The 24,578-nt window shown below is 30.7% G+C and overlaps 7 protein-coding genes across 16 annotated transcripts; 5 read left to right on the top strand and 2 right to left on the bottom strand.

Annotated features, from left to right (window-relative positions):
• Nucleotides 1-825: 825 nt before the first annotated feature.
• On the top strand, nt 826-2,932 carry LOC117238060 (protein-L-isoaspartate(D-aspartate) O-methyltransferase-like). Of its 5 annotated transcripts, none has more exons than XM_033502621.1 (6): nt 826-961; nt 1,460-1,555; nt 1,638-1,777; nt 2,188-2,413; nt 2,516-2,601; nt 2,675-2,932. In XM_033502621.1, the coding sequence occupies exons 1-6, from the start codon at nt 943-945 to the stop codon at nt 2,846-2,848; spliced, it is 741 nt and encodes a 246-aa protein (XP_033358512.1). In that variant the 5' UTR covers nt 826-942; the 3' UTR covers nt 2,849-2,932. The 5 variants fall into 5 exon arrangements, with proteins under 5 accessions (XP_033358512.1, XP_033358516.1, XP_033358511.1 ...); XM_033502625.1 differs by having other exon boundaries at nt 956-1,095; nt 2,188-2,317; XM_033502620.1 differs by having other exon boundaries at nt 956-1,095.
• Nucleotides 2,933-3,570: 638 nt separating this feature from the next.
• LOC117238057 (equilibrative nucleoside transporter 3) lies at nt 3,571-5,942 on the bottom strand. The gene is made up of 9 exons (XM_033502617.1): nt 5,790-5,942; nt 5,412-5,672; nt 5,188-5,282; nt 5,058-5,108; nt 4,746-4,978; nt 4,353-4,590; nt 4,202-4,287; nt 3,932-4,131; nt 3,571-3,866 (listed from the first exon to the last, which is right to left on the bottom strand). Exons 1-9 carry the CDS (start codon nt 5,933-5,935, stop codon nt 3,755-3,757), a joined length of 1,422 nt encoding a protein of 473 aa, XP_033358508.1. The 5' UTR covers nt 5,936-5,942; the 3' UTR covers nt 3,571-3,754.
• A 1,047-nt stretch (nt 5,943-6,989) lies between these two features.
• LOC117238056 (T-cell activation inhibitor, mitochondrial-like) lies at nt 6,990-9,716 on the top strand. 3 transcript variants are annotated; one of them, XM_033502616.1, is made up of 8 exons: nt 6,990-7,148; nt 7,241-7,355; nt 7,635-8,026; nt 8,098-8,410; nt 8,486-8,586; nt 8,647-8,790; nt 8,955-9,086; nt 9,151-9,716. In XM_033502616.1, the coding sequence occupies exons 1-8, from the start codon at nt 7,126-7,128 to the stop codon at nt 9,383-9,385; spliced, it is 1,455 nt and encodes a 484-aa protein (XP_033358507.1). In that variant the 5' UTR covers nt 6,990-7,125; the 3' UTR covers nt 9,386-9,716. The 3 variants fall into 3 exon arrangements, with proteins under 3 accessions (XP_033358507.1, XP_033358506.1, XP_033358505.1); XM_033502615.1 differs by having other exon boundaries at nt 7,010-7,148; nt 7,250-7,355; nt 8,629-8,790; nt 9,151-9,466; XM_033502614.1 differs by having other exon boundaries at nt 7,072-7,148; nt 8,629-8,790; nt 9,151-9,466.
• Nucleotides 9,717-9,973: 257 nt separating this feature from the next.
• On the top strand, nt 9,974-13,644 carry LOC117238051 (engulfment and cell motility protein 1). Its single transcript, XM_033502603.1, has 7 exons — nt 9,974-10,230; nt 10,394-10,687; nt 10,758-11,186; nt 11,636-12,052; nt 12,121-12,558; nt 12,639-12,945; nt 13,018-13,644. The coding sequence occupies exons 1-7, from the start codon at nt 10,099-10,101 to the stop codon at nt 13,179-13,181; spliced, it is 2,181 nt and encodes a 726-aa protein (XP_033358494.1). The 5' UTR covers nt 9,974-10,098; the 3' UTR covers nt 13,182-13,644.
• Nucleotides 13,645-13,704: 60 nt separating this feature from the next.
• Nucleotides 13,705-17,227, bottom strand: LOC117238055 (probable protein S-acyltransferase 23). 3 transcript variants are annotated; one of them, XM_033502612.1, is made up of 10 exons: nt 17,150-17,227; nt 16,485-16,664; nt 15,953-16,206; nt 15,745-15,868; nt 15,539-15,664; nt 15,017-15,462; nt 14,690-14,939; nt 14,445-14,617; nt 14,195-14,360; nt 13,705-14,111 (listed from the first exon to the last, which is right to left on the bottom strand). In XM_033502612.1, exons 3-10 carry the CDS (start codon nt 16,132-16,134, stop codon nt 13,908-13,910), a joined length of 1,671 nt encoding a protein of 556 aa, XP_033358503.1. In that variant the 5' UTR covers nt 16,135-16,206; nt 16,485-16,664; nt 17,150-17,227; the 3' UTR covers nt 13,705-13,907. The 3 variants fall into 3 exon arrangements, with proteins under 3 accessions (XP_033358503.1, XP_033358502.1, XP_033358504.1); XM_033502611.1 differs by lacking the exon at nt 17,150-17,227 and adding an exon at nt 17,059-17,134; XM_033502613.1 differs by lacking the exon at nt 17,150-17,227 and having other exon boundaries at nt 15,745-15,859; nt 16,485-16,787.
• A 3,120-nt stretch (nt 17,228-20,347) lies between these two features.
• LOC117238054 (RNA polymerase II-associated factor 1 homolog) lies at nt 20,348-22,796 on the top strand. Of its 2 annotated transcripts, none has more exons than XM_033502609.1 (8): nt 20,348-20,569; nt 20,643-20,735; nt 20,800-21,124; nt 21,206-21,349; nt 21,424-21,527; nt 21,628-21,844; nt 21,938-22,181; nt 22,266-22,796. In XM_033502609.1, exons 1-8 carry the CDS (start codon nt 20,496-20,498, stop codon nt 22,748-22,750), a joined length of 1,686 nt encoding a protein of 561 aa, XP_033358500.1. In that variant the 5' UTR covers nt 20,348-20,495; the 3' UTR covers nt 22,751-22,796. The 2 variants fall into 2 exon arrangements, with proteins under 2 accessions (XP_033358500.1, XP_033358499.1); XM_033502608.1 differs by having other exon boundaries at nt 20,350-20,569; nt 22,263-22,794.
• A 182-nt stretch (nt 22,797-22,978) lies between these two features.
• LOC117238062 (CCAAT/enhancer-binding protein gamma) lies at nt 22,979-24,376 on the top strand. The gene is made up of 4 exons (XM_033502629.1): nt 22,979-23,164; nt 23,510-23,620; nt 23,703-23,859; nt 23,941-24,376. Exons 2-4 carry the CDS (start codon nt 23,510-23,512, stop codon nt 24,042-24,044), a joined length of 372 nt encoding a protein of 123 aa, XP_033358520.1. The 5' UTR covers nt 22,979-23,164; the 3' UTR covers nt 24,045-24,376.
• The last annotated feature ends 202 nt before the right edge of the window (nt 24,377-24,578 follow it).

The following is a 24,578-nucleotide window of genomic DNA, read 5'->3' as shown; positions in this document are numbered from 1 at the left end:
GAATTGATTGTAATTTCAACAAATAAATAAAAAAAAAAAAAAAAGCCGTAGTAAACAATAGTCTTTGGAAACTGATTTAGAAAAGACATTTGTTGGGTCTGAAGGACCTTAGCAGGCAAGTGACTCGGGTTTATGACGGGTGCTTAAGGCTATTGAGGGTAAGCCGTACGGAAGAGCGGACATCTGGTGTCCGTCTGGCCCGCGGTGTGTGACCTGGGCCAGGCAGAGAGTCGCCCGGCGTAACAACTACTCCGTTAACAAACAATATACACTAAGCAAATATGTAAAAAAGGAAACATTATGAATATAAATAAAAATAACTGTCTTTTTGGTTATACTTATATAAAAATAGAATTATTGTCGCAGATATTGAGTTTGAGATACAATCTTTCAATTGTGAAATGTTCTTATATATAGGCTGTTTCAGTATAATATAATTGTTTATATTATTATTTTTCTTGCAGGGCGCAGTATATCTGTATAAGTCTATGTACAAAGCGGTACAAGGCTTTTTTGGATGAAATATTCAATCCTTTGTATTCTTTGTATCAAATGGTTTTAACCATTTCTATTAAAATAAATTGCTTTTATTAGTATCAATTCTTTATCCTCATCAAATAATTTATGCAAAGCATATTGATTTATAATTATTTTATTATTAGAATCACTTTTAATATAATTCAGCTGAAAATCTGTTTTTAAAATCTCGGTTTAAAACTCCTTTCCTATTGTGAAAAATTATGTTAGTAATTCGAATCCATCTTGATTATATACAGAGTGATATATATACGTATGTATATTGAATTTTTAATGTACAATCGTAGTATGTATAATAATGTGCATGTCTAAATTCTTATAGGCGTGTCACAAAATGCCACAGACGAATGTACCTCGTTTCACTTTTTGTGCCAATACTACAGAATCGATAACATTGCATGTGACATGAAAGTGGTAAAAACAGGTATGAATCGGTAAAACTGGAAGTGACATAATAGTGGTAAGAAGGCTGGTAAAACTCCAATCTCTGTTGTATTGCATAATTTAATGTCACTTCATTTTTTATGTTACGTTCATCCTATATGTTTCTCGTATTTGGTATGTGCCCATGTGCAATAATGATGCAATTTTATTTGGCTAGATTTTTACAAGACAGGTTTACTAAAATCAACATAAAGGTTACATTACGTGAAACTTAAATTCAAATTTGGTATCAATTTTCAACAACAAACTATGTACATTGAATTAATCGGTTTCAATTTACTTGTCATTTAACGTTATTACATATATAATTGTGTAACAGTAAAAATTTATTTTTTTTATTTATTTATTTACTATATACATTTAATTGCATTGATAATTCTGATAAATTTTGTAATAACTGCAACAATAACTTGCCGGTTATTTTATTAAATCATAATTTACGATCTCAACGTTTATATATTGTGTTTTATTTTCATAGCGATAAGTTTATTATTTTCTGAATTTGCATATGAAATGGCCTGGTCTGGGAGATTTCACGCAAAAAACAATCATGATCTTATACAACATCTGAGATGTAAGTGATATAAATATAACTTTGCAATTACATTTACTACCAAAAAAAAGTTAGATGTAAACCATATGTCTTTTTGATTTAGCATCAAGAATAATCAAATCAGACAGAGTTTATGAAGCAATGTCTTCTGTAGATAGAGGAAATTATACCTGTTCTGGCTATGCATATATAGATTCTCCACAGGATATTGGCTATGGTGCAACTATAAGTGCTCCTCATATGGTATACAGATATCTATTGAATTTAAATCTGTAATTTGGTGCAAGTGCCGATGTCATTATTTATAATACTTCCCGCTGTTTCAAATTTCTTTCGCAGCAACAACAAAAAGAATGAATTAAAGCTCATGATATTTGTGTTTTTTATAGTGACTTTGGTATTTTTTTACAGTGTTTATTGTATAAAAAATGTTGTCATCAGCACATACAAATGCCATTATAATTATTTCCAGGTAGAATTTTCAGATAGAACTTGAAATTGTCGTTTTTATATAGAATATACAATTGCTTATAAATTCAATATTGAGTTCAAGTCATTTTTGAAAAAATATGACATTGGCACTTTTTGCACCAAGACACAGAAGCATAATATAGAAAATATGTCAATGAAATTGATAAATTAAAATTATTTAGCATGCATATGCTTTGGAAATACTTGAAGATAAGCTGTGTGATGGTGCTAGAGCATTAGATGTTGGTTCTGGTTCTGGATATTTAACAGCATGTATGGCAATGATGTTAGGAACAAATGGATTAGCTATAGGTATTGAACATATTTCTGAACTTAAAGCATTTGCTATGCAAAATATTCAGAGAGATAACCCAGAACTTCTTGAAAGCGGTCGTGTTCAATTAGTTGGTAATTATTTTCTAAATTTTATATAAATATGTGGATTTGTATATTTCATATAAAGATATGTAATATTCAACATTTTTCTAATATTTATGTATAATATTCTAGTTGGAGATGGAAGATTAGGATATCCAGAAAAAGCACCATATGATGCTATTCATGTGGGAGCTGCTGCTAAAGAAATGCCTCAAGCTGTAAGAAAAAAACTTAATTACTTAATATTATACAGAAATATATTATATAATCATTAAAATATTTATTACACAGTTAATTGATCAACTAGCTCCTGGAGGACGTTTGGTGTTACCAGTGGGTCCAAGGAACTCAGATCAAGTCTTAGTACAGGTTGATAAAACAAAGGATGGGAAGATTAAGAAAAAGTCTCTTACAGGTGTAGTTTTTGTTCCATTAACAAGTAAAGATAAACAACATCCTTCATGAGATACATGCATGCTCCAATAAGTGAGCAGGCTTTTTTCTGTGAATTAAATGCAAATGATAAATAAAGCTTATAGGTTTTAGTTATATATGCACTAATATATATACCCAAATACTTGCAAATAAATAAAGTACTTGCAAAAGAAGTAAAAAAGAAAAGAAAATCTTAGATGTAGGCATTATAAGTATCAATATATTTCAAATTGTATGTAATATAAATGTAGTTACAAACATCCATAAAAAGTAGATATTATGTAATATATTCAATAATATATCAACGATAATTCACAGGGCACGACACGCCTCCTATAACGGAATTTTTTCTGTTAAATTAAATATTCTATCTAGTTTAAAAGGTTTAATAACACATTAGCAATGAATTGAACTATATTCTTTTATTATTAATACTTATAGCTAAATACAAATTATCATATTATGTTACAGTTTTAGTTTTGACAAACTAGTTTTGACAAATTAGTTTTTGACAAATTAGTTAGTCAACAAAGGTTGAAAGATATATCATAATTTATTGCATTCTACGATTTCTTAAAAATACATTATTTAAATGTATAATAAAATTGTACCTTTCCATATATGCAATCAATTAAGTCTTTATGTATCAGCATTTGAGATCTATTAGATGTAATTTGGCACACACAATTATTTCCATACTATACACAAAACATTTTATATATTCATGAACTGATCAAATTTTACTATATAAATATTTAAAGGAAGTTTCAAAAATAATTTACTATGATATATCAAACATTACATTCATAAATTTTGTCATAAAGTATAAAATAAAATTATTTAATTTGATCCAATATTGTGTTTCGTGGTCCTGTTTTATTTTAATATAGAGGGCAGTATTTATATATTCCTTTGGTTCAGACACAAATTGTACAATTAAAGAGCTTTAACTATAAGCAAACTGAGTGCAGAACCTGATATCAATCCTATACCAAGGAAAGCTCCCATCATAATACATGCAATTTCCTTCTCTTGAGAATCTACAACCCTATGTAAAAATCCTTAGTATCAAACTAATAAAAATTTATTAAGTTAGTATATATAATAACTTACATAGGAGTTAAAATAAACGATAAATTACATAGATAGCCATTACTGATGGCAAATGCAACAGTCATTAAAATATAATAAAGATCATTATGAATATAAACAGAAAGATGATGTCGGGGCTGAGCATTACAAAATATAAAAGCCGGTACAAAGATGACTCTCATCAGACTTAAAAATACGACTTGCCGTGGTTTATTTTTTGGCTAAAATATTAATTTAAATATTATTATAGTAACAAAAAAGTATATATTTTCAAATAGCGTTTATACATACCCATTGAAAAATACCTGATAATATTCTTCCAGTATAATCACCACAACTAAAAATGAGGTAGGTCACCACAGGTACAAAATAGATATCTATAAAACATATAAAAAAGCTATAAAAATTTTATAATTATATAAAATTCAATTGCAAGACTTACCATTCCATACATAACCTTTGCCTTTATACTGACTCTCCACTAACACAGTAAGTGCTGGGTATACAGAAAAGGATATCAAAAATACTAGAAATACATTAATACCATAATGCCAAATTCTTTTAATAATACGCATATAAGATATTGTAGTGCCTTGCGAAAATGTTACTTCTCCGGTTATTGAATAATCTGCTTCTACATTTTCAGACAATTTTTCTACCATATGATGTCTGAAGAATACCTATGGTAAAAAATAAATGATATCCATATGACATTATAATTTAAGTCTTCTCTTCAGTTCGCAATAGATTATTTTGTTATATGTCTGTTATTATCATAAGCCACTTATAAAACACCTGTATGATAAATATCATTATGGAATGCTAAATTACTTACTGCTTTTTCTAAAATTATATATGCAATCAAAGATAAGAACAATATAACATCTCCAATTATAAAATAAACTAGACCTGAAAGTACAGGACTAGCACCAATCCAAAGAGAACATATTTCTGCTGTAGCAGTAATAATTCCTCCAAGAGCTTGCCCACTTGACATAGCTGTTATATATTTTGGAGAAAAGCGTCCAGCAATACCCATTAAACTCCCTCCAAAAATTGCACTTGCAGCTAGAAGAACACAATGTTACTATTTTATCTAATTTAAATGTTGTAATATTCAATAATACTTCAAATTCTGGTGATATACCATTGACACATGCCACTGTGATCAAAGTAATTATTAAAAATGTTCCCTGCCCTAAAACCAAAGTTAGTATATTACTTTAAATGTAAAATATATATTTTTATTCTGAATATTATTTTTTTATTAAACTTACATTTGTCCGTATTTATTTTAACAAACATTGTTGTTAGAATAAAAAATAATAATATTGTGCATTGAGAGCCCACCATTCTTACTCTTAAGGGAATTCTGTTATTTTAATATTTTGTTATATAGTTTATATAGTTTAGTTGTTAGTTATATAGTTTAAAATTTCTTTTAATTTATATATTGCACTAATTCTTTCTTATTATATAATTACAGTTTTATTTTACTTACCTTTTACTAATGAATGCATTTACAATTAAAAAAAATGTATTTGGTAGTGCACTTGCTACGCTTATATATGATGTAAAACTAACTTGGAGATCAGTTTTTTTTTCTAAATTTTCCATATGAGTGTAATTAATACCTTTTGTAGAATTTTTCTGTATCTCTCGAAATTTATACAACCAATAATCGTCAGCTGTGATAAAAAAGCTCCAAGGAATTAATGTATTTATACCAAGTACATAAAAAACAATATATGCGAGATTATATCTGCAAAGTATAATTTCCAACATTATGTAAATTTTTAAATATATATATGTACATATTCATACAGTAATAAATTATGTATTCATAATAATGAATTAAATTATTTTAAACAGTTTTTACTTATCACTCGGTTCATATTGATTTAGGAATGGTTTTTCATCTGGAACAGAAATGTTTGGATCATCAGCTTCAGTTTCTAAATCATCTTCAAATTCACTGTCTGATACACCTCCTAGCAAAGGTCTTCTGTTTATAGAATATGACATGGTGAAACTAAAAATATTTAAAAAATTATTACATTGTTACAACATTTACAAAATTATAAATATTGTGATATACTATATATAATATGATAACATAAATAAATAAATTTTATCATAAAGTTGGAATGAATATAATCATGTGCAATGAATATAACATTAATTAGACATAATTATATTTATATTTTGTACTTACAGTACTATATACAAAGCAGCAACAATGTTTCAACAAATTTTCTCTTGATAATTTATATACATTTAAAGCACTAATTATTTACATGTTGATAAATAATAATAAAGTAAATTTCTTTAAACGTTATCGAATTTAACAGATGTAAATTCTTTCAGTGACCATGTTTAATAAACCACGTCTATGAAACGATTGACAATGTCCTCAGTACATTATTGTTTTACAGTCTCAAAAGACTTAATACCGTAAATATATATATACATATATAAGTTATTTGCTTGACCACCTGTGATTAAGCACAGATATAAAAACCGAATACTGTGGCATTATAGTATTACATTAATCCCAATGTTCTCCTTTCACCATTACTTATTTGTGTATAGACATAAAACAGCTGGTACATAATACAAATATGACATAAGGCATAAGGTATCAGTGTTAATGATGTATTATTAAAACCAAAGAGTAGGGATACTCTTTGGTTAAAACTATGCGATGCATCATATGGAAACAAAATATAAATAAACTAGGACATTCTAAGCTGGTAGTACTTATTTTACTGATTAAAACTGGTGTTTATATTGCGCATTGTATATGATAATTTAACCAATCAAATATAACATTTTATTTTTATTTTTACTGATCGCGTACAGCTCGTATATACATATATGTATATATATACATATCTGTACATACATATATATATCCCACCATTGGTTAGACAAAAAGAAGAGGTTCAAGTCCAATGTTGATCGAGTTTGCATACTGATGCGATGTAAAGACAGTTATGTAAAGTGTAAAGAAGTGTAGGTCAGTAGGTTTTATGTAGATTATACATCTGAAAAATTATATTCCACGGCTAATGTGCGTCAGCTTCATTATTTGTATCTATCAAATGTAGAACGTTTAGTAAATTTGATGGATAGTAAATGCGATATTTATCGTATTTCAGCTCGTAACGTTTACATGATATGGACGTGTAATGACAGTATAGGAAACTGCAAAAATGTATTGTGCATTAGGAAGATGGTAAACAAGTTTACTTGATTAAATTCATCAAAATATAATTAAATGGTATCATTTTTTTTAGTATTTTAGTCGATTTAACAATCATCTTATAGTTTTTGTAGGAAAAATGCAGTAAGAGCTTTAAGTACGGGTGAAATATCCACTGCACTGCGACCTTTTTATTTTACCGTTCACCCCGATCTTTTTGGACAATATCCCACGCAAAGAGTGAGTATATTTTAATATAATAAGTTGAACAACTTATAAAAAGTAAATTTTGAAGGTAAGCGATTTAAAATCGTTTATACGTCGGCAACACAGTTCATTTGATTATAGTTAGAATTATTTATAGAACAAAGGAAGTGCAATAATTACTGCATACACGTGTATGCATGTATAAATACTTATGTATAAATAAATTCTTTACACTATATGAAAATTTTCAATTTCTACTAAAAATGGTAATGTATTAAATATATAATATTTTTGTTTTTTTAAATGTTTCAGACAGTAAATGAAAATTCTTTAAAACAACTAAGTTCTATTATAGAAAGTTTACAACAACAAAGACCAATAAGACCTACCACTTTACCATTTTATTTACGCTCAAAAAATGAAAAGGAACTCAAGTCTGGAAAATTTACTTTGGTACAGATACAGTTGAAAGAAAAGGATTTAAGACAAACTATACTTTCTATCTTAAAGACATGTGATTTGCCAACAACGTTTGTAGATCAAATTGAAGAACAAAAGCCACCAGATAGTACAAAGTACAAGTCAAGATATTGGCAAAGAAAAGGAGCTGGGGAAGATATAGATTTCTCAGAACTAGAAGATGATCCTATTTATGCATCTATTTTAATGAAAAGAAAAATTAATTCAGAACCTGATACTCTTAAGTAAGTCTATTTTAATCTTTTATTTATGTAACTAAAATAATAAAAACTTAAAGCTAATTATGATTTTATAGGGCATATTTAGATAAACACATTAATGAAGTACATGTGAAGTTAGAAGCATGTAGACCAATGAGAGAAGAAGTACAAAAGTTAGAAAAGATATTATGTTCTGAATTAGGTTTGAAAAATATTATATGGGACTGTGGATGGAATATAGCTCATTACAGGGGATGTTTATTAGCTTTTAAGGCATTAGCTGAACATCATCCTGAACCAATGGAAGTACTCAAAAATAGGACACTTGTCTTTGCTAATGATACTGGCATAAGTGTAGAGGGAAATGTTATGTTAAATTCAGGTGAAGTTAGACACAATTGGCTTGATGTAAGAATAAATTATTAAATTTATATAACATTTATAATACATTTCACTTTGCTAAATCAATATTTATTTTAACAGTTAATCAAGAACATTCAGAAGTATGATGTGGTATTATTTAGATTACCAGCTTTCGAAAAGGCAGTTTCACAAGTGCTTCTTGACATTAAAGTTGGTCGACGGTGCGTAATACAACACATTAATTGAGTGACGGTAAGGCTCAGGGTACTCTATATGTGCAGGAAATTCATGCCAAAAGTAATGGTTAGCCAGTATGAACGTCAACTTCGACAACTTACAACAACCCTCTCGGATTATCGAGGACGACGAAATTATCCGAAAATGTGGCCAGCCGATTTATCTACTTATGAAATCGTAATTGAAGCGTTAGTATTACTTACGTCTACCTATTTAACGTCTAATATATATTTTCTTTCAGTTCATTTATAAGTATATATATTTAATAGTGACTTAATTTATTTGTAAGTACAATATAATGTAAATTTAGGGTATACGTAAGAAGTGTGAGTAAATTAAATTTTATTTTCAGTGAAGCAGGTCCTTTAATGCTCTCTCCTACTGGACAGTTTATAGTTCCATCTTCATGTCCAAGTTTCCTTTTAGTAAACTTTATTACTGATAATTTAGAAGAAGCCACTAAAAGATTACATCATTACAATAAGTAAGGTCGTGTGGTAATCTAGCATAAAAAATTAGTTCATTATTCTAAATATTGCTTTTTGCAGCATAAAATATGTAGAACGTGAACTACATGACAAAACAGTCCAGGAATTGGGGTTGACTGTTTTAAATAAGGATGACAGTATAACTCCTGATTTGATGATACAATGCTGTGAACGCCTATTATTGCATAAAAGCATTCTAGCTCCTTTATTGAAAGGTGTTATGCTTTGGGTGACACATTATTACTCTGTTATGAGTGATGGTGTATTATGTATTCCATGGGACTGGAAACTTTGAGTTTCAGTGTAAAATATTTTCTAATGTCTTCTTGCTGTTTTTAACTTCGTACCGATTAATAGAACAATGACAAAAAACTGATTAATTGTTAATAATTATTATGTAGGTTATACATGTGATAAAAGATTTACATAGATTACATAGATTAGTTAGATTTACATAGGTTAAAAAACTAACTTAGGGAATTGCACAAAGCAAATAACTTTTGCATTATGCTTTGTAAAATACAATTAGCAATGCAAATAATTCATTGTACCTTATAAGCTATATTTGCATGTTAAATGTAATTATTATGTAACTAATCTTAATACATTGTACATGAATTTTTGAATTTGAGTAAATATAAAAAAAGAGGATATTTTGTAAAATCATGCAATGCGAATAATGCATGTAGAAAAATAAAGATTAGAAAATTTTTACATTAATGCTAAACTTTATTAAAATTCCTTCAATTCAATATCTCACTATTGTTAGAAATACAAAATCTCTCCTCTCTGTTCTCCGTCATAAACCTTTCTTTATTATATCCAGACTTGCGCAGAAAATCTGACACCAATCATTAAGAAATAGAATATACATACGTTTGATTTATGGTGGGGCGAACGAGAGAGACCGACAGACGCCTTGCGATTTAGTATAAAACTATCATGATGGCCGTTACGTTATTATGACAAGAGATACGTCAAACGTGTTCCTGATTTCGTTGGTCCTTCATGTATACACAAACAATAAAAATGCCGGTCCAGAAAGATACAAATATCGTAAAAATCGCTGTTCAGATGACGGAACAAGTACCACAACTTATTGAATTTAATCAAAAACATCCACTTACTGCTATTATTCAGGTACTTACAAATTAAAAATTAATAATTTATTATATATAACATACATAGAAATTTTGTTAGTATACGTTTTTATTGATATTTTTTAAGAAAATTTGCCTAAAATTAAGTGTATATAAGATAAAGGCTTATGTAAAATGAGAATTATATATTTTATTTTTATTAGGAATTGTGTAATGGGTGGGGTCTTTCTGATCCTGAATCATATTCATTACAATTTTCGGAGAGTAACAATCAAAATTATATCACAGAAAAAAATCGTAATGAAGTAAAAAATGGTAGTATTTTGAGATTGGAATTTTCCCCCTCTAAAACAGCCTGTGATATTCTAACCAAGCTCAATAATGGGACTATGGAAGAAAAAATTACTGCTTTGCAAAAATTGAGCACTCTTAGCACAGATATGACATTTGCATTAGAATTTATTAACAAGCAAGGATTAGCTTTAATTATATCACAGGTATTACAAATTTGTTTCTTTAGTTTAGTTATATTATTTTATACTTTATTATAATTTATAATATACATAGGTGGAAGGCGAAAAGTATAAGGGAAATGCACTTGCATATTCACTTCAATCATTTGTGGAGCTAATGGATCATGGAATTGTTTCATGGGATATACTAGAGACACCTTTTATTAATAAAGTAGCAAGCTATGTGAACAATCAAGCTGTAATTCAAGATACTAGTATTATTGAAGCTTCACTTAGCATTCTTGAAAATATAGTATTAAATTCATCAGGAAAATATGGACAAGTTGAAAAAGAAGTTACATTTCCTAATCTAGTGATGCATTTACAAAGTGCTCGTCCACAAATACAACAAAATGCAATAGCTCTAATAAATGCCTTATTTCTTAAGGCTGATTTATCTAAACGTAGAGCTGTTGCTGCAACTCTTCAATCTAAACAAGTTAGAAATGTATTTTTGACGAATATCATACAATCTACTGGTCAGGTATAAAATCTTTCTTTTTTTCATACTATACAGGATGTACAAAAAGTTAGAGAAATACTTTAGGAACATATAGTACTCATCAAAACAAGTAAAAAGAAATCTTAATAAACAACAGTTCAAAAATCATTAGTTTCTAAAGTTAGAAGGTGTTTTTGTCAGTAAGACATTTACAGCATATGTTTCATATGTCTCCCATTCATTTCAACATTCACTTTGCCACATCTTCTCATAGGAACATGCATATGTTAAAAGATTTCTAGCATTTCTCTTATTTCTTGACAGTAGTTTTCAATTTGTTGTATTAACTCATTTGACAAAGCAATTGGTTTATACACTTAACATCTTGTAACTCCAAAACTAGTGGCTTTTGGATTCACGTTTATTAAGACCTTTTTACATGTACTCCGTATATGCATATAAATTTATGATACAATCAAATTTAATTATAGGTTGGTGCAGAAATGGCACACCAATTATATGTACTTCAAACACTTATGTTAAGTTTGTGGGAACAGCGTATGATGACAAAAATGGATCCACAAGATCAAGATGCACATGATAAGATTAAAGAACTTCGAAGAATTGCTTTTGATACCGAAGGAGCTGTAGGTGGAGATATTACTGCTAGAAAACAGGGTCTTTTTGCTAAGGATTATAAAAAATTGGGTTTCAAATATGATATTAATCCTGCTCTTGATTTTACTGAAACTCCACCCGGCATGCTTGCTTTAGACTGTATGGTTTATTTTGCACGTAATCATACTGAAGCTTATACTAAAGTTGTTTTAGAAAACTCTTGCAGAGCAGATGAACATGAATGTCCTTTTGGTAGAACAAGTGTGGAGCTTGTCAAATTACTTTGTGAAGTAAGTACTTACATAAAACTTAACATAAGCCCTTAAAATAAATTAAATTCTCCATTGGATTTGATTAGGTTTTACGTATTGGAGAAGCACCTAGTGAACAGGGACAATCATATCATCCTATGTTTTTTACACATGATCATCCATTTGAAGAGTTCTATTGTGTATGCATAGTCCTTTTAAATAAGACTTGGAAAGAAATGAGAGCCACCACTGAAGATTTTGTAAAAGTATTTTCTGTTGTCAGAGAACAAATTACTAGAGCACTTCAGTGTAAACCTACAGCATTGGATAAATTCAAAAATAAATTACAACAATTAACATATTCGACAATTACTAATTTATGGCAACAAGAAAGGACTAGCAGGGAAGAGTGGGAAAGTCATGCAAGACCCATAGTTGAGCTCAGAGAACAAATTACACCTGAAATCTTAGAACTTATTCAACAACAACGCTTAGGATTCTTAGTAGAAGGCACCAGATTTATGAAATATAGCGCTAGAGGACAGGTATTGGTCGTCATATATTTCATAAAATATTAAATCAAACGATATTTTTGTTGCTTTAACGAACATTATAATGTATATAGAGAATAAAGGATAAGTTCTGGTACGTTCGACTTTCACCAAATCATAAAGTATTCCATTATGGTGACTGTGATGAAAAATCAGTACCAACAATAGATGAACTTCCTACAAAATTAGCTGTTGTTGAAATTCGTGCTTTACTGACTGGTAGAGATTGTCCCCATATGAAGGATTTGCAGCGACGGAAAACTACGCATCAGTTAGCTTTTTCTTTAATTTTAGATTCTGTAGAAGTCTCAAGCCTAGATTTCGTTGCTCCTGATGAACAAGTTTTTGATTATTGGACAGATGGCATTAATGCTTTACTTGGTATGTTGTAATGTTATTCTCGCCTTTAACTGACATTTCTTCAAATCCAAAAAGAGCATGTTTTATTTATAGGTAGTAGAATGACCAGTAAAGAGGCGGAAAATGATTTGGAGACATTATTATCCATGGACATTAAACTAAGACTTTTAGATACGGAAGGAATTGATATTCCCCAAGATCCGCCTGCTATTCCCGATCCTCCATCAAATTATGATTTTTGTTATGAATTAAAATAAGAATTTCGTCTTATATATGTTCAATAATTGTTATAATAATTTAACATAAGATATATTGGCAAGGTAATGCTTAAATATTTATATGTCAAAGAGAAAACTAATTATAAGCTATAACAAGCTATGATAAGCTATCCTAAACTATAATTTTTATACATACAATTAATTCTTAGCATTTTTTATTAATACTGTTTCAACACAATACTTTTAATTATATACATAAATTTTTAATTATGTAAACCAAAACTGATATTTTAATTAGGTACAAAAATGCAGTATATTTTACCAAAGATACATTTCACATGTACAAATTATATACATATAACATTTTCAAAATTATTTGTATATATCAAATTTATATTTACATGATAATATATCCCATCTTTTTTATCTAATGATCATAAGAGGATAAAAATATAATATTATATATGATTCCTTTAATAAATTTTTAGTTAAATTATTCCAATCGTGACGAAACTTTATTTAGAGAGAAAATGTAGTGTTTAAGGTATAAAAAATTCATAAATATAAATTAATAAATTATTTATTGAATCATTTCTTATTTAATATCATGAGTAAAAAGCTATAATATTAAAAGCAATAATCATCGAGATTATGTGTAGGTACATATGTGACAGTTGACATAATGTTAATTGCTTAGTTAATAACATTTTCAATTTCTTAGAGGTGTAGTATTACTGAAATATAGTAATTGCAATTTATCATTATTTACATAATATCTTCTGAAAGTATCTGGTAGTTTTGTGGGTCATTTGTTTGATGATTTGGAGGACATAAAAAGAATTCTATAAAGTTGAGAACAGGACCTCTACTAAAGGGATTCAAATATCTTCCTTTTTTGTCTCGTAAATACGAGTACCGTTTATAATTAAACATTTCATTTGTTGTTAAATTCATACACGCATGTAAGACCTGTATAAAGAAAAGAAATCGTTACAAATATAGATACTATGTATGACATTCGATGTTAAAACAGAATAAATTTTGATATTTACTGAAGTACATGTCAAAATCCATCCAAGCCCACAGAATACTAATGCTTCTAGTACACCCAATACATATAATAATTGGATTCCTTCAATTGCCATACAATAGCAAGCAAAATAAATAGTGAATGAACAATTTATTGCTACACACATAACAAAAAGAAAGAACCACATTCTGTAATAATAATTAATGGGTTAATTATAGAAAATATTGAATTATAATTTTCTATGATTAAATATAAATTGTATTAGACATTACCTGTTTCTCAAACCTACACAGTTATATATAAACGGGCAGTGATGATCAAAATATGTAACACATCTGTTGCAGATTCTGCAATGCTTAGCTCTTAAAGGCCTAAAACACCTACAGCTATGACACAAATGTGACAATACAACATTTCTTTTTTTCCATTTATCAAAATATGGAATCTGAAAATAAAAATCGTTTTATGTAAAGTGGCTATATAATATTTTATAATATATCATAGAATTATAGAATACTTGTTTAATTGCTCTATAATAGGTTTCACTATTCTGGGGTACATAACCAGGATCTCTTCTGTTTGCTACAATCCATGAGATCCACATAACAATGTTCCAATAAATAAAACAATAGTGACTGCCACGTAAAAGATTCCATGTTAATGGAATACATTTTAATAAATACATTGGATATCCCCATAAAAGGACGGATATCATAAATAATAATATAGGACCTTTACTGTTTCCAGCTCCACCAAATAATAATGCCCTTAAAGGAGAAGCAAGAATAAATATCTCAATTGATAACATTTTCTGCAAAACACTTTACAAAAGGAAATTACAAACCACAGTTCGTTAATCGGCGGAATCCATCTAGCTCGCCGTTTCTGTTCAGCTTGTAGTATTCTTACAATTTCTGAATGTCTGTGACTTTTTGCCAATTGTAATGGTGTTTTACCATTTTTATCACGAGGTTCTAGTTCAATCTTGCTTTTTTCACATAATATTTTTACACAACTGACATTTCTAGAAAGGCACGCTAAGTGTAGTGGAGTGGATCCAAAGTAATCTGGTTTTTGCAAATCTACTCCACTATACATAAGTAATCTTATTAATTCTGCATGACCTTTATATGCAGCCCAATGAAGTGCAGTATCTCCATTTATATCTGTTAAATGTCCTAGTGCACCAGATCCTAACAAAAATGCTGCTGTTGCAAATTTTCCAAACATACAAGCAGTCATGAGTGGTGTTAAACCTTTAAAATCCGCTGCATTAACAGCAACTCCAGCCTGAAATCAAATGAAAACAATTTAAATGTAGATAAATAAATAATAAGCTATGAAACTGTTTATTTCATTTTAATACCTTTAACAATAGCTGAACTATTGCACTATGACCTTTTCGACAAGCCCAATGTATCGGTCTTGGTCCTTGAGTTCCAAGACAAGAAAGATCAACTGGTCCATTTCGTTCTATTAAATATCTCATTACCTGTAATATGACAATAAATATAGTAGTTAAAGAAAAAGAAATTTATTCTTTTTGAATAAAATTAATTTACAAAAGCTTACTTCAATATTTCCATCCAGAGCAGCCCAGTGGGCAGGAGTATATCCCCATTCGTCTCTTGCACTTAATACACTTAAACCATTTTTTTCTACCAATTCATCGACTGCCCCAATCTCACTAAAAGAACTTTTTATTTATTTTGATCATCCTTGCATTTATTCGCACAAATAACATTATATTTATAAAACTAATAGTGTGTACTGCAGATACCCAGCTCTAAGAAGTTCAAATATTTGTTTTGTTTCATCAGATGGAGTTTGACCTGGTGCAGTTTCATCGGCATAAATATTATCATCAGGGCCATTTCTAGATCTTAATTCAGTGCCTTTAGGTGATTCATGACTGTGATGAGTAATGTTAGAAATTGGAGTATTTGGTAGATGCCCGACCATGTCGGGATCTGGACTTAATTCCCATACGGATCTCGCTGCACCTGGCCCTGTTACAGGGCTCACAGGATATACCTAAAATTAACATTAATTTTTATTATTAAATAGAATTTAAAATTTAAAAATGTTCAATTTATTATATAAAATGAAAAAATGTATAATTCCAATCAAAACACTTAAATTTAAATTTGGAATTTTAAAAATTACAATTTAAAAATATAATTTAAAGTTTTAATTTTTTTTTAAGCCTTTAATATGTATCACATTATTTTTTTATATTCCACAAAGTTCCAATTCTTCCATTATTGCATGTGCGATATGGTTTATATGAAAAAACTTTAATCAAAGCTTACTTTGCAAAACGTTGCGAGTTCCGGATTTACACGTTCGTGTTCTGAAGGTGTCCTAAAAGATGTACCCTGTACAGAGGATGTTCCACCTTCTGGAACGGTTAGTCACAAAGAAATATTTGGTCCAACCATGTTTTCTAATCTCCTTTTTGTTATACACCTTTTCTCTCAGCGTGACAGATTCTAGAACAATACGTTCTTCGTAATAGCACTATGTCAAGTTACAAACAGCAGTGTTCGCATTTCTAAATGGGACTATCGTTATATGATATTGCGCATTTAAATCAATACTTCGGTTGAATAAACGCCTGCGTACTAAAATTAGCAAAATCCTGAAATTTATACTATGTATGGTACCTTTTATACTTTCGACATAAAAATATGCATTTTATTATGTTTTATAGAATCACCAAAATCAAAATGGTATTTCAAAAATTTGGTGAATGAAACTAATAATCTGGTATGATAAATGAAATACATATATATAATACATGTATAATGATAATATACATAATTATGTTACATGATAAATATAGTTGTTAGATATTATGTATATATAAATATTTAAATAGTCTACTTTTTAAATATTTCTGAAATCAAAAAAGAATCGCTTTCCGAATTTGAATATGTATTATGATTATGAGCAGAGAGAAAATGAGAGCGCTCACGCTTTTGGTTGTTCCCGAACTAGTGCTGCACCATGCGGTCAAGTGCTGAGTTTAACTGACGCTAGTATATACAAGAACCTATAAAATTAGGGATCTGCCCTGTTTGGTTGTACCTTGGCATACACAAGAACTTATTGAATACCATGCTACAAGAGCCTATTTAATTGTACGGTTATCCAAGATTATTTTTCTATCCAAGATGGACAAGCATGAGAATGATAAAATCGCGTAATAATGAAAGCAATTGTAAGTTACCTAAGCAAGAGAAATTAATCGTTTACTATATTTTTTTTGGCGAAGAAAAGAGAATATTCCCTTTCAAACGATTATGGATTACTGGAATGATGCAATAATTTTAATATTTCTCGATACACCATTCATTTAGATTTAACATTAATCCATGGCACTTGGTACGTTAATTGTATTGGCATGAATATTTTGTCATCGTAGTATAAAATCACATATTCTTTTTCCTTAGTACGATGGTGTTTGCATATGAGGTCATTTATTGTTGTAAAATGTTATACATGTCTTTTTGATAGTACTCATATAAATAGAGATAAATAGAGACGACATATATAGGTTTCTAATCTAGAAAACCATTGGTTCAAAAGTTTTGCGTTCTTAAAGTTTGATACTTTTAGCCTTTTTTTTACATGGAAGGAATCTTTATAGGTAGGTTCTTTCCTCAAAGAACGCAGGGGTAGCGCTTAATTTTTACCGGTTAAAATCTCTACGATGGCCATCCCGGACTTTGGGAAAGGGGTTCCCAATCAGACAGGTGGCAGCTCCGCGGCGCTGGCCCTTATCCCCAGCGCCTAGGACCTATCGGCCACGGCGTCCGTGTCCTCCACCTCTCCATGAGAGCTGCGCTCCCTTTCTAGATCGGCTGTCTTTTTCCGGAGCACTACCTGCTCGCAGGAACAGGTGACCGCCCTCCGGTCCTTCATGTCTTTGTACTATTTCCAACCCTGCTTTATATGTGTCATCGTTCAAAAATATAGTAGATAGTACATTTCTCTTTTTTAGCTAACTTACAATTAGTTTCATCATCGCGCGACTGTCATTCTTATACTTGTTTATCTTAGATAGAATAGTAGATATGAACTTTTCCGTAAAACTGTGCAATTAAATAGGTTTTTCTAGCATGAAATTAAATACGTTCTTATCTATGTTAGTAAGCAATCAAACAGTGCAGATCCCTAATTTTAAGCTTAACACATTGTTGACCGGTCACGAGTTAACTTGTGTTTTCATACCCAAACGTTGCCGACCGGCCACGAGTAAACTCGTGATGCGCTTTGTTTTCGCATCAACGTCGTTTTCTCAGTGCGCTGTTGGAGTGCAGTCATACAGTGCAATTGTTGGTCAGCATACCTGTTCGGGATTTTGAGTGGCCGCCTGATAATTACTGCGACGCTTTATGTGAACCAGATGCGATCCTCGGAGAGGACGACCGTTAAGGGTCTACGCTACCCTAGTGCGGACCCATCATAAACAGTGAGCCTATTGTACAGTCAAGGTACTTTAGGATCCCACAGAAAAACCCATAAGGCACGTAACTTCCTTATTTTATGGTACATCTCAGAAAGACCGGAAACGCGGGTTTTCCCGCCAAGTGTAAGGTCACCTGCGCGCGAACCTTCATGAAAGCGGCCAGCCCATCCTCAAACATACGTCTTTACCCAATGATCAATTAGGAACAGACTTGAGGCACATCCACCACGAACTTTCCTCTACGACAGCAACATCACCAAGAGTCACTCTTGCACCAGTATTCTAAGAATCAACATATAACCGTATTCAGTCAGTGACCATTATATTTAACAGGATAGCCAGTGAACTAATGACAGTTGTATTCAGAGTATTAAGTGGAACCCAGTGAACTTAAAGACAGTTGTATTCAGAGTATTGAGTGGAATAAATAAGGTGACCTAAACCTCGCTCTGTACATTTATTATAATCCTCCACCTTGGACGCTAATAACGTTCAAGGCTCACGATATCAACCGATTAGTTGTGCCTGACTGGTTGCTAGTTAGTTGAGTGTCGTAACAATATCTCAAGTTGTGTCTCTCGCTTATAAGACTCGTCAAGTTGTGTCCTTCGTTGTAAAAGAAATTTCAGCGATGACGGAACGTATCAATGAAGAATCTTTCAATGAATTATATGCGGATGTTTTATCTGATTGTCCGAGTGATTGTGAATCAAATTGTGGTGACTTGGAAGATGATACTGTACGAGAAAATAGTGAATCTGATATTAAGCCGTCAAAATATCATTAACCCTACGTGCATATTACAATACAATAAGCACATGAAAGGGGTAGATCGTGCAGATCAGTATTTGGCGAACAATAGTATTTTACGAAAATCTTTAAAGTGGTCCAAAATATTAGCATTTTTTCTGATAAACTGTACCTTGTTCAATGCATATAAAATGTACTGTACCCATCTGCCAGAAAATAAAACAAGATACAAAAAATTTCTATTGGAAGTAGCTCTTTTTTTTGCACGTGGAGAAATCCTCATGGACACTCCGCTGCTGCTAATAATCGGTAACAGCAGAGTAGTGTCGGACTCTTACCGACTAAAACTCCACGATGACCATCCTACTCGTATGACAGGAGCGCTCCAGGAACCTCTTATGAATTATCTTCCGTTGCATCCCCTTCCTGCGCCCTCTTGTTCCAGCCAATTTTAACAATTCCCTGACTTTGGCGGTAGGGGGGGCATTACCCCTAGCGTTCCGGACAACTAAGAGACCACATCATAGAAAAAATAGTCACTGGCAGAAAAACAAATCTGACTAGAGCGTGTAGAGGTGTGCTCTTCAAAAGGAAAATGCAACGAAACTAGATATATTTGCAAAAGCTGTTGTGTGTACCATTACACGTAGGTAATTGTTACACTGCTTATCATACGAAAAAGAAATAGTAAAAGTTGAATAATAAATAAAATTTATTAAAGTTTATCTATATTGTTTTACTTCCACATCCAATTACGAAATAATAGCCGGTGACATGAAATAAATTCTCAGTAAAATTGCCGGTCAACAAAGTGTTAAATACATAGGTTCTTATGTATACTAAGTTCCAGTCAAACAGCCCTAGTTTTATAGGTGTTTATATGTGCTGATCTCGATTAAACTCAGCACTTAGCCGCATGGTGCAGCACGTGTATTGTGAAACTAGAAATACAGGCATAAGTACTCATTTCCTATCTAGTATGAGGTATAACTACGTGGCGTCGGATAAACTGTTTTTAGTACACAAAGTGTAGTTCGCGTTTCGGAATTAGGAGTTTTGTAATGTCTAAAATCTGTTAAATGTCGTTTGCTAATATAATATGGCTCCTACAATTCAAACTAATGGTAATACAGCTGAACGAGACAAACGTACGACTAGACCAGCAGAGAAAAGGTAAGAGATTTGATTATAACCTGTGGTTTTTATAACAGTGATATTTTATACTCTTTTGTTATTTTTATTTCAGATCTGAGTTAATATGTAGAGTTAAATATTGCAATACATTGCCTGATATACCATTTGATCCTAAATTTATTACATATCCTTTTGCATCCACTCGGTAAGATCAGATATTTAAATGTCACTAGTAGTTTAAATAATGTATAATTAATTAATATTCGTAGGTTTATTCAATATAATCCAACTTCACTGGAACGTAATTATAAATATGAAGTATTGACAGAACATGATTTAGGTGTAGAGATTGATCTTATAAATAAAGATACATATGCTGGAGATGTGAATGCTCAATTAGATCCTGCTGACGAAAAACTTTTGGAGGAAGATGTTCTTACTCCACAAGATTCTAAAAGATCTAGACATCATGCTAGAAGTGTGTCTTGGCTTCGACGTACTGAATACATTTCTACAGAACAAACTAGATTTCAACCACAAACTGTGGATAAAGTTGAAGCTAAAGTTGGTTATAGTATTAAGAAAAATTTCAAAGTGAGTCTTGATATTTATATATTTTATTTGTACTAAAATTTTCCTCACATGCATAAAATTGTGTTATATTTGCATTTATAGGAAGAAACATTATATATGGATCGTGAAAGTCAAATAAAAGCAATAGAGAAAACATTTGAAGACAATAAAAAGTCCATTGAAAGACACTACAGTAAGCCAAATGTAGTACCTGTAGAAATTTTGCCAGTATTTCCAGATTTCAAGGTATTTTAAATACTTTTATAGGATATAAGTATGTATTTTAATTCTTTTATTATTTTTCAATGAATCTTTTTCAGCTATGGAAATATCCTTGCGCACAAGTTATATTTGATTCAGATCCAGCACCAACTGGACGTTCTGTGCCAGCTCAAATTGAAGAAATGTCGCAAGCTATGATTCGGTAAATTCATACTTTTTTTTAGTTCATTAGTACAGTAAACTGTAGCCAATACTTGAGTTATAACATTTTACAAAATATTATAACAGAGTTATTATTTTAGGGGTGTAATGGATGAAAGCGGTGAACAATTTGTGGCATACTTCTTACCTTTAGAAGAGACATTAGAAAAACGTAGAAGAGATTTTGCAGCTGGTATTGACTATGCAGATGATGATGAGTACGAGTATAAGATGGCTAGAGAATATAATTGGAATGTCAAGAGTAAAGCTTCAAAAGGATACGAGGAAAATTATTTCCTTGTCATAAGACAAGATGGGGTATGTTTTATATTAAAATTACATTAAAATGTATGTTTTACATTAATTATGTGAGATGTATGTATTTTATCATTATCTATCTGTGTTATGTAGGTGTATTATAATGAATTGGAAACGAGAGTACGACTTAGTAAACGTCGTCAAAAAGTTGGACAACAACCAAATAACACAAGATTAATAGTAAGACACCGACCACTTAATGCTAATGAATTCAAAATGCAAAGGTATAGGGAGAAACAGTTGGAACCACCAGGAGAAGAAGATGAAGATGAAGAAGAGGAGGAGGAAGAGGAAGAGGAAGAACCTCAACAAGAAGCTGAGAAAGTAGAAGATAGAGGTCGTTAATATTACATAAAATTCTATTAGCTATATATTATGCATATTTTTAAAATAATTTTATGATCTATTGTTATTTTAGAAGGTTCTGAAAATGAAGCCGAATCTAGAGCATCGTCAAGAGCATCTTCCCGAGCATCATCAAAAGCATCATCCCGAGCATCTAGTAAAAAATCCCGCTCTCGTTCGAAATCTCGTTCTAGATCAAAATCTCGTTCGGCATCACCATCAAAGTCTAGATCTGTTTCGCGTTCACCTTCTGAATCCCAGTCTCCTAGGTCGCACAGTAAGTCCAGGTCAAGATCTGGTACTCCTCAATCCAGAAACTCTTCTAAATCAAGATCCCAATCAAAGTCACCTTCAAGGTCACGATCCGGATCACCGGCTAAATCTCGTTCTGGATCTCCAACTAAATCTCGATCTGGATCTCCAGCTAAATCTCGGTCTGGTTCACCATCAAGTTCAAAATCTAGATCGAAGTCGAGATCTCCATCTCGATCTCGATCAGCTAGTGGTAGTGATAGCGAATCCGGTAGTGGCAGTGGTGAAAGTGGTTCTGAGAGTGAATGAATAATAATAATAAGAGAAAATAATAATAATAAGAAAAAAATAATAATAGTAAGAAAAAATATAATAATAATAAGGAAGATGAAAACCTATGTATATATTAATTGTTATAAAAGTAAAGTAAAATGCAGCCACGACATATGCAAAATTTTTAATAATAAAAGATAATCGATGAAGGAGGTTACATTTTTTCAAAACTATTATATTTAGCATAGAAATGTACCGATAGAGGGCAGTCTGTGTTCCTTTCGTGCCTGTAAGCTTCTTTTAAGTAGCATTGCATCATCAACATGACGTATCGAAACTGTGTTTTACCGTGACACGCATGATAAATTATTAGCAACAAAAGTCTCAATTGTGCAGCTTTTATGGTGATACGAAATCAAGAATTTAGAGTATTTGTATGGAATATAAAAAGTAAGTAAAATTTCACATGTACGTAACGCGACATCTTTCGTCATATGAGTTTGCCTTAGAGTAAGTACTTACGTACTCTAATCGTTTAAAATAGACTATATGTTCTGAAAACACTGACCCTAACTTACATGATGTGACGTATTGTCTGTTATGGATTTATGATTGTACATAAATACATTATATACATATATTATTTGAGCTTACTACTTAAATATTTAACAAAAAGTAATTGAATAAGTAACAACGCGATATTTTATTTACAAATTTAACAATATATTTAAAGCACTTAAAAGTAGCATTCATGAAAGTTTTTAAATTGAATATATCTTTTAAAATGAATTGTAGATGGCACCCAAAAATAAAGAAAATAACACATCTGGAAATAAGAAAAAAAGACAAATTTCTGAAGAAGAAGATGATGAAGATTATCGACGGCGCAGAGACAGAAATAATCAAGTAAATGAAAGCAATTAATTATTTTCTAGAAACTATATTGAAAACATTTATATATTTATTTAATATTCTAATACTTTTTTAGGCTGTAAAGCGTTCTAGAGTTAAAAGTAAATTACGTACACAACAAACGTTAGAACGTGTAAATCAGTTAAAAACAGAGAATGAATTACTTGAGGAAAAAATTAAGATGCTTACAAAAGAATTAGGATTTTTGAAAGACCTTTTCCTTGCACATGCAGGTATACAGATTTACATTATGATCATGTAATCGTAATATCTTTTTATAGTTTTTAATGTATGTGTTATGCTTATAATTTTAGGTTCTAGCCAACATTCTGTAAGTTTTCAAGATGTAGACTTAAATGCTCTTTTGGCTGAAGACACAAAACCCGTGGAACAGGTGAAAGAGACATCTAAGCCATAGGTCAGAATAAATTCCACGTGAAACAAGTAACGTGGTATTGATCAGATCTGAGATGAAGATGCACTTTGGTTCGTCTATTTCTAATAAAATGTCAGACTTCTTGGAAAGATGTCTGCTTATAATCGACTTTTAATGAATTTGAAATGCATGATATCTTAGTGTATGCAGGCCTTTGCATGTGAAATTCATTATTATTGAAATCTCAAACACCAAATAAGACAAGCAACAAAATTCAAAGACTAAAAAATTGACAAGGCATGTAGAGATCAAAATTACTGTCAATGGAGGAAATGATATGTTACATGAAGAAACATACTGTATTTGCAAAAAAAGATAGGTGAATAACAAGAATGCGTATAATACATTTAAGTATGTTTACAGCGGTAAAAATTTAATGATTCCACAAAAAGAATATATTTTGATAATAAATTTACATGTATATAGTAAACTCTTATTTACTATAATGATAAAGATAAAATTCTATGAGTTATAGTTACTTTAATAGCATTATTTTAAGCATTCCATTGTAATTGA

Source organism: Bombus vosnesenskii, unplaced genomic scaffold (genome assembly GCF_011952255.1).
Source record: "Bombus vosnesenskii isolate JDL3184/JDL3185 unplaced genomic scaffold, Bvos_JDL3184-5_v1.1 scf7180000013431, whole genome shotgun sequence".
In the NCBI taxonomy this organism is placed as follows: Eukaryota; Metazoa; Arthropoda; class Insecta; order Hymenoptera; family Apidae; genus Bombus; species Bombus vosnesenskii.
Note: the sequence above shows the minus strand (reverse complement) of the source record. Positions and strands in the feature narration are given on the sequence as shown.

Coding starts and splice junctions, on each gene's coding strand:
- LOC117238060 (XM_033502620.1), top strand. CDS start 1,062: ATGTTACGTTCATCCTATATGTTTCTCGTATTTG. Junction 1,096..1,459: donor CTATATGTTTCTCGTATTTG/GTATGTGCCCAT, acceptor TTATTTTCATAG/CGATAAGTTTATTATTTTCT. Junction 2,602..2,674: donor CTAAAGAAATGCCTCAAGCT/GTAAGAAAAAAA, acceptor TTTATTACACAG/TTAATTGATCAACTAGCTCC.
- LOC117238057 (XM_033502617.1), bottom strand. CDS start 5,935: ATGTCATATTCTATAAACAGAAGACCTTTGCTAGGAGGTGTATCAGAC. Junction 5,109..5,187: donor TAAAATAAATACGGACAAAT/GTAAGTTTAATA, acceptor CTTTGGTTTTAG/GGCAGGGAACATTTTTAATA. Junction 4,591..4,745: donor ATATAATTTTAGAAAAAGCA/GTAAGTAATTTA, acceptor TTTTTACCATAG/GTATTCTTCAGACATCATAT.
- LOC117238056 (XM_033502614.1), top strand. CDS start 7,126: ATGTATTGTGCATTAGGAAGATG. Junction 7,149..7,240: donor TATTGTGCATTAGGAAGATG/GTAAACAAGTTT, acceptor ATCATCTTATAG/TTTTTGTAGGAAAAATGCAG. Junction 7,356..7,634: donor GACAATATCCCACGCAAAGA/GTGAGTATATTT, acceptor TAAATGTTTCAG/ACAGTAAATGAAAATTCTTT.
- LOC117238051 (XM_033502603.1), top strand. CDS start 10,099: ATGTATACACAAACAATAAAAATGCCGGTCCAGAAAGATACAAATATC. Junction 11,187..11,635: donor TCATACAATCTACTGGTCAG/GTATAAAATCTT, acceptor ATTTAATTATAG/GTTGGTGCAGAAATGGCACA. Junction 12,946..13,017: donor TGGCATTAATGCTTTACTTG/GTATGTTGTAAT, acceptor TTTTATTTATAG/GTAGTAGAATGACCAGTAAA.
- LOC117238055 (XM_033502612.1), bottom strand. CDS start 16,134: ATGGTCGGGCATCTACCAAATACTCCAATTTCTAACATTACTCATCAC. Junction 15,665..15,744: donor CTCTGGATGGAAATATTGAA/GTAAGCTTTTGT, acceptor GTCATATTACAG/GTAATGAGATATTTAATAGA. Junction 15,463..15,538: donor TAGTTCAGCTATTGTTAAAG/GTATTAAAATGA, acceptor ATTTGATTTCAG/GCTGGAGTTGCTGTTAATGC.
- LOC117238054 (XM_033502608.1), top strand. CDS start 20,496: ATGGCTCCTACAATTCAAACTAATGGTAATACAGCTGAACGAGACAAA. Junction 20,570..20,642: donor ACTAGACCAGCAGAGAAAAG/GTAAGAGATTTG, acceptor TTTTTATTTCAG/ATCTGAGTTAATATGTAGAG. Junction 20,736..20,799: donor TATCCTTTTGCATCCACTCG/GTAAGATCAGAT, acceptor TAATATTCGTAG/GTTTATTCAATATAATCCAA.
- LOC117238062 (XM_033502629.1), top strand. CDS start 23,510: ATGGCACCCAAAAATAAAGAAAATAACACATCTGGAAATAAGAAAAAA. Junction 23,621..23,702: donor GCAGAGACAGAAATAATCAA/GTAAATGAAAGC, acceptor ATACTTTTTTAG/GCTGTAAAGCGTTCTAGAGT. Junction 23,860..23,940: donor CCTTTTCCTTGCACATGCAG/GTATACAGATTT, acceptor TTATAATTTTAG/GTTCTAGCCAACATTCTGTA.